General features: G+C 48.3%; 1 protein-coding gene across 5 annotated transcripts; it reads left to right on the forward strand.

Moving 5' to 3' along the window:
• The first annotated feature begins 120 nt into the window (after positions 1–120).
• Positions 121–1636, forward strand: CNPY2 (canopy FGF signaling regulator 2). 5 transcript variants are annotated; one of them, XM_056797907.1, is made up of 6 exons: positions 121–336; positions 419–523; positions 688–803; positions 998–1207; positions 1285–1381; positions 1508–1636. In XM_056797907.1, exons 2-6 carry the CDS (start codon positions 436–438, stop codon positions 1549–1551), a joined length of 555 nt encoding a protein of 184 aa, XP_056653885.1. In that variant the 5' UTR covers positions 121–336; positions 419–435; the 3' UTR covers positions 1552–1636. The 5 variants fall into 5 exon arrangements, with proteins under 5 accessions (XP_056653885.1, XP_056653883.1, XP_056653882.1 ...); XM_056797908.1 differs by having other exon boundaries at positions 165–270; XM_056797904.1 differs by having other exon boundaries at positions 148–336; positions 1285–1636.
• The last annotated feature ends 13922 nt before the right edge of the window (positions 1637–15558 follow it).

Raw genomic sequence — 15558 nt, forward strand, 5'->3', positions numbered from 1 at the left:
TTTAATTAGCACCCCCCTCCCTTCCTTCTCTAACAAATCTGAGTCTTGGGCGAGGGGGCGGGGCCGGGGCGGTCCGCTGGAGAGCGGCCGGGAGGCGCAAAGCTTCTCGGGACTTGTGGTTCTCCCTCGGACCCTCCCCCCTCACCTGCCCGCCCCTCGGGCCCCGCCTCCGTCCCGGCCGCCTCCTTCCTTTGCCACGCAGGTCCTGCCACCGGGCGCCTGGCCCTAGCTGCTACCGCCGCCGGGCCTGCCAAGGCGGAGCTGCGAGCGGTGCGCCTGAAGGCTGGGCCCGGCCGGGCGGGCCTCGAGACTGGGAGCTTGGAGTTAGGAGCTGGGGTAGGGAGTGCTGGGTTGCCGCCGGGAAGCCGGGAAGCGGGCGGGCTAGGGAACGCTCTCCTAGCCGCTCCTTTCCCCGCAGGCGCCGCGCGCACGGCCATGGCCGGCTGCGGGGGACTGACCCTGCTCCTGGCCGCCCTGCTAGGCAGCGCGTGGGCGCGGAGGAGCCAGGACCTGCACTGTGGAGGTAAAGGGGACCCCGGGACAGGGGCGGGGAGCGGGGCGGTTCCTCCCTGATTCGCAGAATCCCATCGGGCACTGTGGCTCGATGCTGTTGGCCGAGCGCGTTCCCGCCCGATAGCGGGACCCCGGGGAGGGCCCCCGCCAGGTTCACCGTCTCCATCCCGGCAGCCTGCAGGGCCCTAGTGGACGAGCTGGAGTGGGAGATTGCCCAAGTGGATCCCAAGAAGACCATCCAGATGGGTTCCTTTCGCATCAATCCTGACGGCAGTCAGTCTTTCGTGGAGGTAATTCTGGCTGCCCCTCCCGCGAAAGAACCACCAGAGCCCCACGGGGCCCGCTGTGTTCTGGGAGGCCCTGGGGAGCGCCCCGGGCGAGGGCTTTGTCCGGGCCGATTCTCGTGCGGCAGCGGGGGGCGCGCGCGCGGCCCAGAGTGGAGCTCCTGGGGCGGGCTCGAGGTGTCGCTGCGCTGTCCTTCCAGGCGCCCTACGCCCGCTCCGAGGCGCACTTGACCGAAGTGCTGGAGCGGGTTTGCGAGCAAATGAAGGAGTACGGGGAGCAGGCGGACCCGGCCACCCACAGGAAGCATTACGTCCGCGTGGCCAGCCGGCGCACGAGCTCGGCGCAGCCCGAGCCGCAGCCGGAAGGCATCCGCATCGACGGCGACATCCGAGCCAGCCTCAAGTTTGCGGTGAGGGCCGGCGGGCTTTGGGGCGCCCCGGGCCTCTCTGGGGGTGGGGCCTCACGTCTCGTCCTTTGGCCCGGCAGTGCGAGAGCATCGTGGAGGAGTACGAAGACGAGCTCATCGAGTTCTTCTCCCGGGAAACGGACAACGTCAAAGACCGGCTGTGCAGCAAGCGCACGGGTACGCCCCAGCTCTGCGGAGGGCTGGCCAGCCTGGGGGCGCCGCCTCCGGGCCCGTGGGGGGGGGGGGCGAGGAAGCATTAAGCGCGGGCGGTCTGGGTGCAGATCCCGTGTCTTGTGCCCGCAGACCTGTGTGACCACGCCCTGCGCGTCCCTCACGACGAGCTGTGACCCGGAGCCGCTGCGGACCTGCCGGACGCCCCCAAGGCCTTTGATGTGATGTTTTTACTAAAATGAACTCACGAAAGGGCGGAAAGTTGTGCCAACCAAGTTGTATCTCCCCACCCCCTCTCTGCCTTCTAGTGGGGCTGGGGCCAGGAAGGACCCTGGGGGGGGGGGGCAGAGTTATCCGGCGTCCTGCCGAGAGCCCACTCCAGGCTCCTCCGTGCCAAGACAGAAAACGGGCTCTAAGAAGTGGGGCAGCGGGATGGCGTCCGTCCTGGGCCCAGGGAGAGCCCTGCCCAGTCAGCTCAGCTGAGGAAGGCACTGGGGAAAGCTTCCTGGGATGGAGGCCCGGGGGATGGAGGCTCAGGGGATAGAGGCCCGGGAGATGGAGGCTCGGAGGACAGAGGCCCGGGGAAGGAGGCCCTGGAGATGGAGGCTCAGGGGACGGAAGCCTGGGAGATGGAGGCCCCCGGCCAGTCTCCTCACCCTCCCTTCCAAGCCGGGAGCTCGGAGAGCCCTAGCGTGCGGGTGAGCTGGCCGCTAATGGAGGCGCGGATGGAGCCTGCGGGATGCTTGGGCTGGGAAGGGATTGCTCCGGAAAGGGAGGCCAGGCGGGTCTGCAGGATGCCCCAGGCACAATCTAGAGCAGGTGGAAAAGGGGGCCTCCGTCCTAGGCAGCGAGCCGGAGCAGGAGGGCCAATTGCAGCCGCAGAGCCATTGATTCCGTTGGAGCCCGGCCCAGCCCCGGGTCTGGGAGGGCCTGAGGTGCGCCCCGGCAGTCTGCTGCGGGCCCAACATCACTGAAGCAGGGGAAGGGACGGCCTTCTGGGTAGGGAGGAGGAGGCTGGGGGAGGGGAAAGGCCAGGGTGGCAGGGAGGTCACTGGGGGGGGCTGCAGGAGGAATGCAGGGCCCGAGGGAGTAGCCTGCTAAGAGGTGGGAGTTCCCTTTTTTGGAATCAATGCTGTGTATTGGCTCTGGCAGAAGAGTGGTCAGGGCTAGGCCATGGGGGTCAAGTGACTTGCCCAGGGTCACCCAGCTGGGAAGTGCGAGGCCAGACTTGAACCCAGGACCTCCCGTCTCTGGTCTGACTGTCCAGCCACTGAGCCATCCAGCTGCCCCCATGGTGGGTTTCTTCCTTGTTTTAGAGTAGGGAGACCCGGTGTGCCTGGAGGGGGAGCCTCCGGAGCAGAGGGGGGCCTCGGGCTGAAGTTAGGGGGCGAATACCCGCGGATGGGCGCTGGGGGGCTCCAGCTCCTGCTGGGAACAAACGGAAAAGGACGATGGAGTCCCAGTCGCCAAGGTGGGGGCAGCCACCTGGGGAGCTCACCTTCGGGGGCGGCCCGGGGCAACGTGGGGCTGGCAGGGAGAGCAAAGGGCATCTGCCAGGGCCGGGAGCCCGGGGCAGGGTCTGGCGGGTGATGGAGCGCCCAGGGCAGGGCACCGCACCCTGGGACTCCCTGTGGCCTGCATTTGGGGGTGCGCTTTGCCCCCTGGGGGAGATCCCACCTTCCCCTCCTCCAGGGCGTGGGCCTGAAGGGCTCCCTGGGGGGAACCCCAGAGGACACGTGCCCCGGGGCCGGATCCAGGCACAGGAGGGGCAGGCCATGGGCTCTCCCACCTCCTGGTTCTATGACCATGAAAAATAAGGAGGGCCTTGAATGCCGAGTTGAGGGTTCCTGGGATACTTGGCACCTCCCCCAGCCCGGCTCATTCTGCCCGACTCCCCGTGTCCTCCCAGACACTCACAGGTAGGCCGCCTGTGTCCTGGCTCTGTCCCAGCCCCCTGGGCACTGCCTGGCTCCCTCCACAGTGCCCACTCCCTGGTGTTCCGTCTCTTGCTCCAGAACTGATGCAGACTCCTGGGAGGGGTCCTCTCCCCTCCTGGGCAAGCACTTGCTGGAGGAAGGCCCGGAGGCCGGCTCGGCCTCCTCACTCAGACGCTGAGAATGGAGGAGGCGGGCCTCCCCCTAAAGGCCCTTTCGGACTGGGGAAGAGACTGGTCCGAACCCCAAGATGGGACCGTTTCCCCGGGGACGCGACCGCTCTGCCTCCCCTGACGTCGGCGCGGTGCGGCCCGAGGCCCACCGGCCTTGCCAGGAGCCTCGGAGGAGAGGCCAGTCTTTAGGGGGAGCGTTTTGGCCGTCTGCCCCTCCCTATCCGGCCGAGGCCGGCGCGTTGTGGGGGAGAACGCCGGATCTGGGGTTCCAGTTTCGGCTCCCCTCCCGGTTCTACCAGGCCCGTGTGTGTCCTCGAGGTTTGGGGGAGGCTTTTGTCTTCTGGAATCTCTAACTCCCGGGCGCCGCCGCCCGCCCGCTCAGGAGGACCCTCCGTGACCCCCTTTGGGTGTGCCACGTCCCCTCCAGAGGAGGAAATGGGACGAGGTGACCCGTGAGCTGGATTTGAACCCAGACCCTCCTGCCGCCAGCCCAGGCTCTGTCCAGGGAGCTGCCCCGGCAATGTCTGAATGCTGTGGTTTTACTCTAGGAAATGGTCTGTGAATTGATCCTCCCTATTTGGAACCTAAAATGTCCATATTCTGTTTCTGCGTGTACCGAACTCCAACAGGACCCGCTCGCAGGCCGGGCTGCTCCGGCCAGAGAGAAGTGATTTCTGGAGGGTCTCAAAGAGCCCTCCTGAACCTGGTCCGAGGCCGCCCCCCGGCCCGCTTGCTTCTTTTCTAAACCCCACCTCCAGCGTCGTGCCAATGCGGAGTGTTGGCTCCTCAGCAGGCCGTGGGGGAGGTGACTTGTCCAGGGTCACACAGCGAGGCCGGATCGGAACCCAGGACCTCCTGGCTGCCCCTGTGCCGAGTACTTCTTCACAACCGGCCTCCTTTGATCTCTACTCCATGGCGTGGCTGCTCTTGTTATCCCCATTTTATAGGTGAGAAACTCCCCGGAGAGGAAGGGATGAGCCCAGGGCCTCGCGGCTCCCTGACTCCAGACCGCCGTCACAGCCTCTGAAACAAGGCCATTCGAGGCACTGAGATGCTCTCCCGGGTGGAGGCTGCGGAGCCTCCAAGAAAGGGAAGACGCAACCCGGAGTCGCACATCATGAAAAGCATGGACGAAGCCCTCGTGAGGACAGGAAGGGGAGGCCGGGGATGAGATCGGACACAAATCATGGGTGCGAGGAGGAGGCTTCTTTCTCCTGGAAGAAGAGGGAGCTGGTGGAGAGTTCCAAGTGCCCACAGGCCTGACCGAGGGATGGTGAAGACTCTCCTGGCAGCCATGAGCTGGGGAGGCCTCACATGAGGTGCCCAGAGTGTGCTGTGACACACTGAACGGGCGCCATTTTGGATGGGCTGGGCGTGAGGGCATGGGAGAAGGCAGAACCAGAGATCCAGGTTTGGAGGATGATCTGGAGAAGCAGCGAGCAGGAGCATGGCGGTGGGAGAAGAGAAGACTAGGCCATGACTGACCCTTATCCTGGATGGCAAAGACAAGAACAACAGGATGTGGCACTTGGGAGCTCCATGGCGACGTTAGAGCAGCCCGAGTCTGCTGCTGAAGACACAAGATAAACTTGGAGGGGTCCAGGAGGAAGGGGATTCGGCACGTGGGGTAAAGACTAGATTTGAACCCAGGACCACCCGTCTCTAGGTCTGGCTCTCAATCCACTGAGCTACCCAGCTGCCTCCTAAAGACTACTCTTCATAAAGGTCTGGTACTAAAGAGAAAAGAGCTTGAGAGAATGGCGGCCAAGTGAGAATTGTGTTTTTAAAATAGAAGGCGACCACACTTGGCCTGACCCTCCCCAGCTGGATGACCCTGGCCAAGTCACTCTACCCTCACTGCCTAGCCCTGACCACTCTTCTGCCTTGGACCCAAGACACAATATTGATTCTAAGGCAGAAGGTGAGCGTTTATAAATAAAACAAATAAAATAGACACATTTGTGGATGGAGAAGAAACCAAGAGGAAGAGGATGAAGACGAGAGAGCAGACAGTCAATCCATGTTGAATAGGACCGACTAGGCAGACAAAAGTCCAAGGAGACGAGATCAAAAGTGGGGAGCTCTCGTCAGAGGGTGTTTTTGTCCTTCCAGGTTTCCAAGGAGACCCCTCAGTATTTCAGGTTCAAGTGAATAAGTCTGTGCTGCCTAGCTCTGCGACCCTGGGGGAGTCCCTGAATCCCATTTGCGTAGCCCATTCTTCTGCCTTGGAACTAGTATTTAGATGGAAAGTAAGGGTTAAATAAAATAAAAAAAGATTCCATCTGAAACAATTTTGATAATCCAGTGAGGGAGAAAAGGGGGTTCTGACTAAAGAGACGAATGTGTGCTCAAATCATGGAGGACCATTTTTTTATTTTAAAATTCTGCTTAATTAACAAGTATTTATTTTTTCTCTTTCTGACTTCATCCATCAAGAAAAGAAAAAATAAAAAACTCTTGGAATAAATATTAGTCAACAAGAAAAATTCCCTTATTAACTATGTCAAAATCCCTCTAGGATTATGCTCAGTTTTGCTGGGTAAGTTATTCATTGCTGTAACCCAAGGACATATGCTTTGCCTTCGGGATATAGTATTCTCAGAGTCCTGCTTCTTTAGAGTGGTCACTGCTAACTCATGACCCTGACCGTGGCTCCTTGGTGCTGGGAATTTTTTCTTGAACTGCTTAGATTTCTCCCCCCTCCCCCTTCTAATATAGAAGCTCTGGATTTTGACTATAGTGTTCTTTTTTTTATTTATTAATTAATTTAGACTATTTTTCCATAGTGATATGAATCATGTTCTTTCCTTCCCCTCCTCCCACCTTCCCTCCCATAGCCAGTTCCACTGAGTTTTACATGTGTCATTGATCAAGGCCTATTTCCATATTATTAGTATTTGCACTAGGGTGATCATTTAGAGTCTACATCCCCAATCCTATTCCTGTCGACCCATGTGATCAAGCAGTTGTTTTTCTTCTGTATTTCTACTCCCACAGTTCTTCCTCTGAATGAGGATAGAGCTCTTTCTCATATGCCTATAGTGTTCTTGAGAGTTTTCATTTTATGGTTTTTTTCAGGAGGTAACTAGTGAATTCCTTCTATTTCTACTTTGTTCACTGGTTCTAAGGGATCTGGCAATTTCCTGAAATATGATGTCGAGGCTCTCTTTGGGGGCACAGCTTTCCAATTATTTTAAATTTATATTTATTTACTTAAATTTTGAATTCAGAATTATCTCCTTCCTTCCACTTCCTCCCTCAATCCATTAAGGCAAGCAATATGATCTCAATTATATTTGTGAAATTTATTTCTATATTAGCCATATCACACACAAAAAGCAAGAAAAATAAAGTGAGAAAAATTATACTTCAGTTTGCACTTAAGTGTTCATCAATTCTCTCTCTGGAGATGGATAGCATTTTTTAGGAATTGGCTTGGATCATTGTACTGATCAGGGTAGCTGTCCTTCACAGTTGATCATTGTTATGATATTGCTATTTCTGTCCATGAGTCTCCTGGTTCTGTTCATTTCACTCCGAATCAATTCATATAAGGCTTCCTAGATTTTCCTAAAATCATTCTGCTCATTATTATAATTCATGCATATTATATCACAACCATATGCTACAATTTGCTTAGCTATTTCCAAATTGATAGGCAACCCCTCAATTGTCAATCTTTGACACCATAAAGAGAGCTGCTATAAATGTTTTTGTAATATAAGGGTCCTTTCCTCTTTGATTTCTCTAGAATATAGGTCTACTAGTGATATTGCTGGGTCAAAGGGTCAGTCCACTGATTCTTAAATTTTTTTCCCTTGATCTATTTTCCAGGTCATTTGTTTTTGCTGTACCTTACATTTTCTTCTAGTTTTTTGATCTTTGCCTTTATTTTTAATATTTTTTTCCATAGGCTCATTAGTTTCTTTTTAGACTATTCTAATTTTAGGGGAATTTGTTGCTTGAGCACTTGTACTTCTTTTGTACTTTTGAACTTTTGTACTTCTTATGCCAAGCTGTTAATCCCCTTTCCAATTTGTTCTTCCATTTCATTTATTTCTTTTACATCTCCCCCTGCCCCCCCCCCCCCCGCCTTGCATTCTCATTTCATTTATAAAATAACCTTTTTAAACTCTTAAAAACTGTTACTTTTCTTCCAGGAATTCTAGTTGAAATTGTACCCAAGCACTGTTTTTCTTTGAGGCTTTCCTTATAGATATTTTGCTTTGTAGATGTTTTTGTAGGTTTTTTTTCAGGGTTTCTGTTTTGAGTGTCATTGCTAACCATAATAGCTTTTTATTGGGGGCAGGGGGGATTCTTTTTGTTTGCTCATGCCTCAATCATCTACCTGACTTAGGAATTTAAGTTAGCACCAAACTCTGTGCTTTCCAGAGGGGAATATCTGGAGTGGTCCTCTTGTTGTTTTCTGGGGCCACCAAGTGTTATTTTATAGCCAGGTTTTTGGGGACAACTGGGGTTCTGGGTCTGCTCTCTTTCAATGATCTTAGAGTAGTCTGATCCAAGGCAAAGTCTGATCACTGCCCCTCTGATCTCACCTCTGCAAGTTTCTGACCTGATTTTGGGTCAGAGCCTAGGCTTGAAGGCTTAGCCTGTTTGGACTTTTAAAAGATTGCTGTTGGAGTCAATTATTATCAGCCAGCTGGAAAGCTCTGCTGATTAAGTGATAAAGGCTTCCCTTTGGTCTGGGATTCCTTCCCCCATTATTCTTTTTTAGACTTCACACTGGACTAGAAACTGCATCTGAATTGAATCTGCTTTGGGGGTTCAAGCCACCAGTTGCTGCTTGCTTTTGAATTTGCTCCTTTCTCTAAGGACATAGCCTAGGACTTGTGACTGCTCTTCATTGTGGAATCATGCCCCTGGGCACGAGTTCCCTCCTCAGTCAGCCCTGGTGGTGGGTAGCATTAATGGGCTTCTTTTCTAACATCCAATACCAGTTTAGGATCTTCCAGCTTAGATGTGTGACCCTTTCTTGTCCTGAGGCACAGCTTCTCCCTGTGCTGGAATGCTATGCCTATGTATCTATGGCCAGACCCCATCCCCACTGGCCAGACCTTTCCATCTGTCTCCCTCTGCTCACCTGTGCTAGAAAAAATGACTCGTGATTTTTTTTAATTTTTAAATTTTTATTAATTTATAATATTTTTCCATGGTTACATGATTCATGTTCTTTCCCTGGCCCCTCCCAGAGATGACAAGTAGTTCCACTGGGTTTTACATGCATCATTCAAAACCCATTTCCATATCATTAATATTTGCATTAGAGTGATCATTCAAAGTCAACATCCCCAATCCTATCCCCATGGAACCATGTGATTGACCATATGTTTTTCTTCTGGGTTTCTGCTCCCACAGTTCTTTCTCTCAATGTGGATTCTTTCTTTCTCTTAAGTTCCTCTGGATTGTCCTGGGTCATTGCATTGCTGCTGATAGAAAAGTTGATTCGATGGCACATTTGATTGTGTCATAATGTATCAGTCCCTATGTACAATGTTCTCCTGGTTCTGCTCCTTTCTCTCTGCATCAATTCTTGGAGGTCTTTCCAGTTCACATGGAATCCCTCCAGTTCATTATTCCTTTCAGCACTCATTGTGATTTCTTAATTAGAGTTTCAGGTTTTTCTAGATCTGTTTGGAATTTTGGGAGGGAGGATGGTCATGAGGGAGCTCTCTGTACTTCTTCCTAACATCTTGGCTACGGATTACAAGATTTTAAGAAAGCACACAGAAGGGAAGCTAGGGCAAGTAACACGAGATAAACACAAAGAATGACACTTCAGAACAATGGCATAGGACACTAAAGCTCAGAATAAACTGAATGTTAAAAACAAAATATTTTTAGCTATCTTGGGGAAAATGAGAGGATCAGAGAAGGGAAGGCTATATTCCATAGGTAGAACGGAGAATGATAAACAGATGAATAAAAGGAAGAACTACTCACCTTATATTTTGTTTCTGTTTTGTCTGCCAAAGAAAAGGAACTTTGGATTGGAAAAGGTAAGAGCAAAGGTGGCCAACAGAATGGTTAATGTCCAAGATAAATAAGGAGGTTATAGGAGAGCACCCAATTGACTTTGATGAATGCAAGTAACCAAACCTGGATGAAGTACACTCCAGTTATTGAAAGAACTGCCAGAACCAATTGATGAACCATTCTCTGATCTTTGAAAGATCAAGGGAAAAAAAAAGGTTGTGTAACAGGACCAGAAAACTACAAATATCCCAGTTTTTTCAAGAGTGTAGTTCATGAGCAAAGGGAAAGCATATCTTTTGTTGCTGTCAGAATTCTAGAATATATTAATTATTCAATGGACTATCTGTGATCTGGTCACCAGGGAATCTGGTTAAGAGCTTCTACGACTTTAGGAAGAAAAACTGTAGCAGCCTAAACTAATTTCTTTTTTTGCTAGTGTTACTTGCCAGGCCAATCAGGGTAGTTAGATTTCAGCAAAGCACTTAACAGTCATTCTCTTCTTGTAGACATGATGGGAAGATGTGGGCTGGACGATATTACTATTAGGTAGATTTGGACCTGGTTAAAATATTCCAAAGGCTAGTCATTAATGCGTCAAAGAACGTCCACTAGGAGAAAGCATTAATGGAATGTTTTCAGAGTGCTATTCAAGACCTGTATCAATGACTTCAATCAATAAACAGCCATAAATGCTTGTTATATGCAAGGCACTAAGCGACATACTAGAGATATAAAACTAAATTAAACAACTTTTGCCCTCAAGCACAGGGAGGAGACAATCGTATATTAAAATACACACATACTTACATATCATAAAGTAAGTACATATTTAGATTATGTCCAAAATTTTAAGATGAAACAGCTAAAAGGGATGATTAACATGTCAAAAATATTAAAATTAAAAAAATATTTCAATGGGCTAGAACAATGGACTAAATTTTTTTTTAATCTTTATTTTCTGTTTTATTTATTTATTTGTTTGTTTTTTTAAGCCCTCACCTTCTGTCTTGGAATCAATACTGTGTATTGGTTCCAAGGCAGAAGAGTGGTGAGGGCTGGGCAATGGGGGTCAACTAACAGGAGATAAATGGAGAAGTGTTACACTTAGGTTCAAAAAATTCAGTTTCACAAATGGAAATTGGGAAAGGTATGGCTAGATCTTGTGAAAATAAAAAAAAAGTTCTGTGAGGGTGCTGCCCTAGTGGAGATGGCTACTTCATTACCATCAGGGATAAGATATAATCTATTATTGAACAAAGATAATTCTTAAAAAAGAGAAGCCTTGATCTAGGGGCTAAAGCATACCTGCTTCCAGTTTTGTTTTTCCTGTTCTGAATTTTCCATTTGACTGTCTCTGGGGGAAATATTTGGCCCAAACCTTGATCCTGAGGGAAGAGTTTGTATTTCTACTCTTCGTGCTATTGGAGATGATCCAGTAGCTGAGCAGTAGAGCCCAGCGGAGGGGCCAGAGAATGGCCTCTTATCAGTAGAGTGCCAAATGGCCAGAGCTATTGAGGACATGGCTGACAGAGGAGTCCCACAGAAATCAGTCACATGGGCTGTCCCACATTCCACCAACGACAACCAAGACATATTTGCAGTGTTCCTTGCAGCATGGCCATAGTCCTCTGGGTTCATACCCCAAAAGAAAAAGGTGCTAAATCCAGAAACACCTTTTTGCTCCTCCTTCCTCCCTATAGTCCTCCGCCCCCTTACTAATTTTTGCAGAATGATGGCAGTTTAAAAAAAAATTTAAACCCTCACCTTCTGTTTTAGAATCAATAGTAGTTATTGGTTCCAAGGCAGAAGAGACGTAAGGGCTAGGCAATGGGGGTTAAGTGACTTGCCCAGGGTCACATAGCTGGAAGTGTCTGTGGTCAAATTTGAACCCAGAACCTCCTGTCTCTGGGCCTGGCTCTCCATCCACTGAGCCACCCAGATGCCCCAGTTTAATATATTTTAAAGAATTCCTCAGACAGGTTATGAGTAGAACATATCTTTGGAGCTGCCAGTGCTATCCTGCCCTCCTAAAAAAGCCTGGAATCACAACAACTTGTAAGATCCTCCAAAACCACCTGATACCTGATTCATTTCCTTCTTTGATGCCAGGTTCTCAGTGGCATCCAGCTATTAATGAAGGAGTTGAGGCTTTGGAGTAAATGAAAGGTAAATGAAAGAGGGTTGACTGCTAAAGCAGTTTGCAAAAGACAAATATTTACATGCGCCACATATGGACTATCTACAATCAATTTCCTCACAAATTTGATAAACTTTTTTTCTCATTTGTTATTAAAATATCTTCTTTTAAGGTATACATTAGAGTTAAACCCAGAAATATTTTTTGTGAAATGACTTTTTAATCATGGAAAACCAAAACAAAAAAAGATCAATATGAAAAAGTTCTAAATAGTCTTTTAAAAAATTCAATAAATGTTTAGACAATATTTCTTTTTAATTTTTATTTGGTCAATTTCAAACATTATTCCTTGGTTACAAAAATCATTTTGTATTCCTCCCTCCCCTTTCCCCTACCCCCCCCCCCAACTGACATGCAATTTCACTGGGTATTACATGTGTCCTTGATCAGAACCCATTTCCATGTGGTCAGTGTTTGCATTAGGATGTCCATTTAGATAGACAATATTTCTTAAAGATTTGTATTTCTGCCTTAGCAGTGAATTCGTGGAATTGGAGACATGAGTTCTGACCAAGATTTTTCTTCAAAGTGTAAGGATTTATATATTTTTAATGTAATGATTCCTACAAACTTGAAGGGAACAAAAAATAACACTTTGCCCGGGAGGAGTTTGACTACTAGAACAGAATAGGTTTTAGAAATCTACAAGTTAGAAAGGTACCTATAGTTAGGATAAGCCACAGGAATATGTCTCTTCCTCTGTCTTTACTGGTTGCTATAATAGTATGATGGAATGCCCAGGCTCTCTAATTCAAGTATTGGTTGTATATGATCTTGCCAAATAAGATGTTATTTCTGTACACTTCCAAATCTATAGTTCAGAGCTAAAAAAATTACACCATAAGCAACAACAAATCTGTAGTTGGTTAAGTCAGCTACTTGGTCTGTTTTTTGGTCAATTTTAATGGGCTTTTTTATTTAAAAAAAAAAAAAGAAATGAAAGGTAGTTAGTATATGAATTGTGCAGCAAATTTGAATTTACACTATTTTAATTTGTCCCTTCTACCCAATATTCTTTTAAAATCCATACTTTCTAAGCCAGAACAGAAACAAGGGTCAGGCAATTGGGGTTAAGTGACTTGCTCAGGGTCACACAGCAAGGAAGTATCAGAAGTTATTCTTCTTTACCCCATTTGGGGTGTTGTTGGCAAGATACTCGAGTGGTTTTCCATTTCCTTCTCCAGTTCATTTTCAAGATGAGGAACTGAGGTAAGCAGAGTGATTTGCCCAGAGTCGTATATCTAAGTGTCTGAACCCCCGGTGACTCCAATCCTGGCAGGCCATCTATTAGCTACATTACCTAGCTGCCTCTTGTTTTACTCAAAGTGTAGCTGATCTATGGCTGAGTATTGGAACCATAATGGGAGAGCAAGGGCAGAAGAGAACATTCTTTCATTGAAAAAAGATCTTGTGAAGTCAAAGGATGGTTACAGAATTGAAACCTTTTTTTTTTAAAGCAAAGTATTTTTATTCATTTGTATTCTGCTCCTGCAGTTTCCTTATTTTATGATGGAACATAATTGAAATGTAGCAATAAAAAGAAGTTACAGACTTATCCCATGAAAAAAGAGCCTGAGCAGTCCACGGAGTCAGCATTCCAACATGGTGCCCCAAAATGTTAACGTCCTGCCTGCTGCCCTGAGAGGTACAGTGGGATGGGATGTGTTTTCTTCCCTGGCCAAAACTCAAGGACAGCAGGGATAACCCATGTCAAGGATATCACAAGGTACTCCTCAGTCAGAACAAATGGCGAGAGTCCATCCAGAGGAAGCGGTGTTTACTTCTGGCTTTGGGGATCAGAGAGAAGGCATTGTATTGAAGTAATAGGGATAACTTTTCTTTTTTTCCTTACTTTAAATCCCTTATCTTCTGTCCTGGTATCAGCTCTAAGAAAATAAGTCATACACAACTGGGAACCTTCAGAGGCCAGGTTGAGACCCAGCTGCCCCCAAGAAAGGAGGGGAGAGGAGAGAAGTCTGGCTGAGCCCTGGAGTCCAAAGGGCTTCTCCCCCAGGATTCTTCATCTGTTAAAACAACAGGCTTGGAGAGTTCAGCCCTAACCCCACAGGCCTCTGCATTGCTTTGCCCAAGGCTCTGCTCACTGAGAAGGCAAGGGGGCAGGCCACCTTCCACACATGGTCACAGCCACTGGGGGGTGCCATCATGCAGCCTTTACCCCTAGCTCCCTGAATAGGTGGTACAAGGTAAGGAAGGCTCTTGGGGGACCACGGCTTTTGATTCCAGTGAGCTTTTGGGGATTGACTGGGCAGCTCCTCCTCAGGATCGCTCACCCCTCCATTTGTTATTTCATATCGCCTTCTCATTGAGCTTCGCAGGTGCCTATGGTTCTTGCACTTTCGTCATGGCTACGAACTCAGATTAAAGGTCCATAAACTTCCAGCAGCAGCACCCTCTAGACTGATTTCCACAGTTTCCTTCATGTCTACTTTCTCTGTCTCACATCTTTATTTCCCAGTAACATCTCAGATCAACTTCAGAACTAATTTTCTTATACCACCTGATGGATTGCCAAAACTTTTACTCTTTCCTTGATCAAAATAGAAATTTTTAGGGTGTTCAGACATTTTCTCATCTCCTCAGGTAAAACGCTTCCAATTGGATTACTGAAAGGATTGCAAATGTATAGTTTCTTCCAATTCCTTCCATTAACTTTGCTTCCAGGCCACCTAGACAGTTACATTCTGTTAAATCATTCACAGAAGAGGAACAGTGACAATGGTGGAATTCTCCAAAAATAAAATTTTGCTTATTCCCAAATTATTTGCTTTCTGATTTAAACAAGTTAAACAAGTGGCACTAGTGAAATTTTCGCAAAGTCAAGTCTATAACCAGCCTTTGTCATTCTTCTGGCTTAGAACTGATACTGAGACAGAAAAATAAGGATTTAAAAAGAATACTGGATAGAAGGGAAAAATTAAAAGGGGGAATTCAAATTTACTGCATGGTTCCTATTCTAATCACCCTTCATTTCACTTTGTCATCCCACTCTGAGAGTACATCTCACTCTAGGGATACTTCTGTCCTGAAGTTGCTGACTGGATTTCTGTGGATGATTAACCAGAGGGAATGTATTCAGGTCAGATTGTGTGCTAGGGCTCTGAGCAAATCCTCTGGGAGACCCTAAATTGGGAGTAAATATTGATTCCTGCTGCTTTTATCATGCCGAAGAAGCAGCTGAGTTAAAGGTCTCCCTAAAACTCTAAATCCATCCTCTCCTTTCTCTTTGGAGGGGATCCCTCTTTCATTGGAAACTCGGTATCATCTGGTCCCAAAGACAGACCACAGAGGATCTGGAATACTGTGGGTACATTTTCTATGTCCATTCCACAATTTGGCAATGGGTAGAGAGAAGTATACAGCTGGGGAATCTGGGAACCAGAAGTCCTCATTTTTTGTTTCTAAAAGCCACTGTCTGAGAGACCAGAGCTTCTGAAACCAAGTTAAACCCTGCCACTCATGTTCCTAGGGTTTCTCACAATTTGGTACTAGGTAAAGATGTTGCAATTAGCCTTCTCAGTCAATGAAAAAGAGAAAGGGTCAGAGAATCTTCAAGTGGGATTGAACTGGCTGTGTTTTAGGAGAAGAGTCACCTTGGTTTTAATTCACGCATCAGCCTATAGAGGACAAGATGAAAAAGGTGGATTATAGATGGAAGCCAAATGAAGAAAGGAGCCAGATGTTCTGGGGGAAGAAAGTGGGTTGCAGAAAGATGCAATTAAAAGAACGGCTATGGATGGGGCTTTGCACTCCCAGCCCGAAGGAGTATGAGCTGCCTGAAGGTTGTGGTCACTCTGACAGCTCCAGGACAGGAGGACATCTTAGGGTCCAGGCGTATTTAATATAGATACCCACACATCTCTGCAT

This window comes from Monodelphis domestica, chromosome 5, assembly GCF_027887165.1.
Source record: "Monodelphis domestica isolate mMonDom1 chromosome 5, mMonDom1.pri, whole genome shotgun sequence".
NCBI lineage: Eukaryota > Metazoa > Chordata > Mammalia > Didelphimorphia > Didelphidae > Monodelphis > Monodelphis domestica.

Excerpts from the sequence above, each read along its gene's own strand:
- CNPY2 (XM_056797905.1), top strand. The coding sequence starts at position 436 with ATGGCCGGCTGCGGGGGACTGACCCTGCTCCTGGCCGCCCTGCTAGGC. Across the intron at positions 524-687 it reads CCAGGACCTGCACTGTGGAG|CCTGCAGGGCCCTAGTGGAC; the intron begins GTAAAGGGGACC and ends CCATCCCGGCAG. Across the intron at positions 1,208-1,284 it reads GAGCCAGCCTCAAGTTTGCG|TGCGAGAGCATCGTGGAGGA; the intron begins GTGAGGGCCGGC and ends TTGGCCCGGCAG.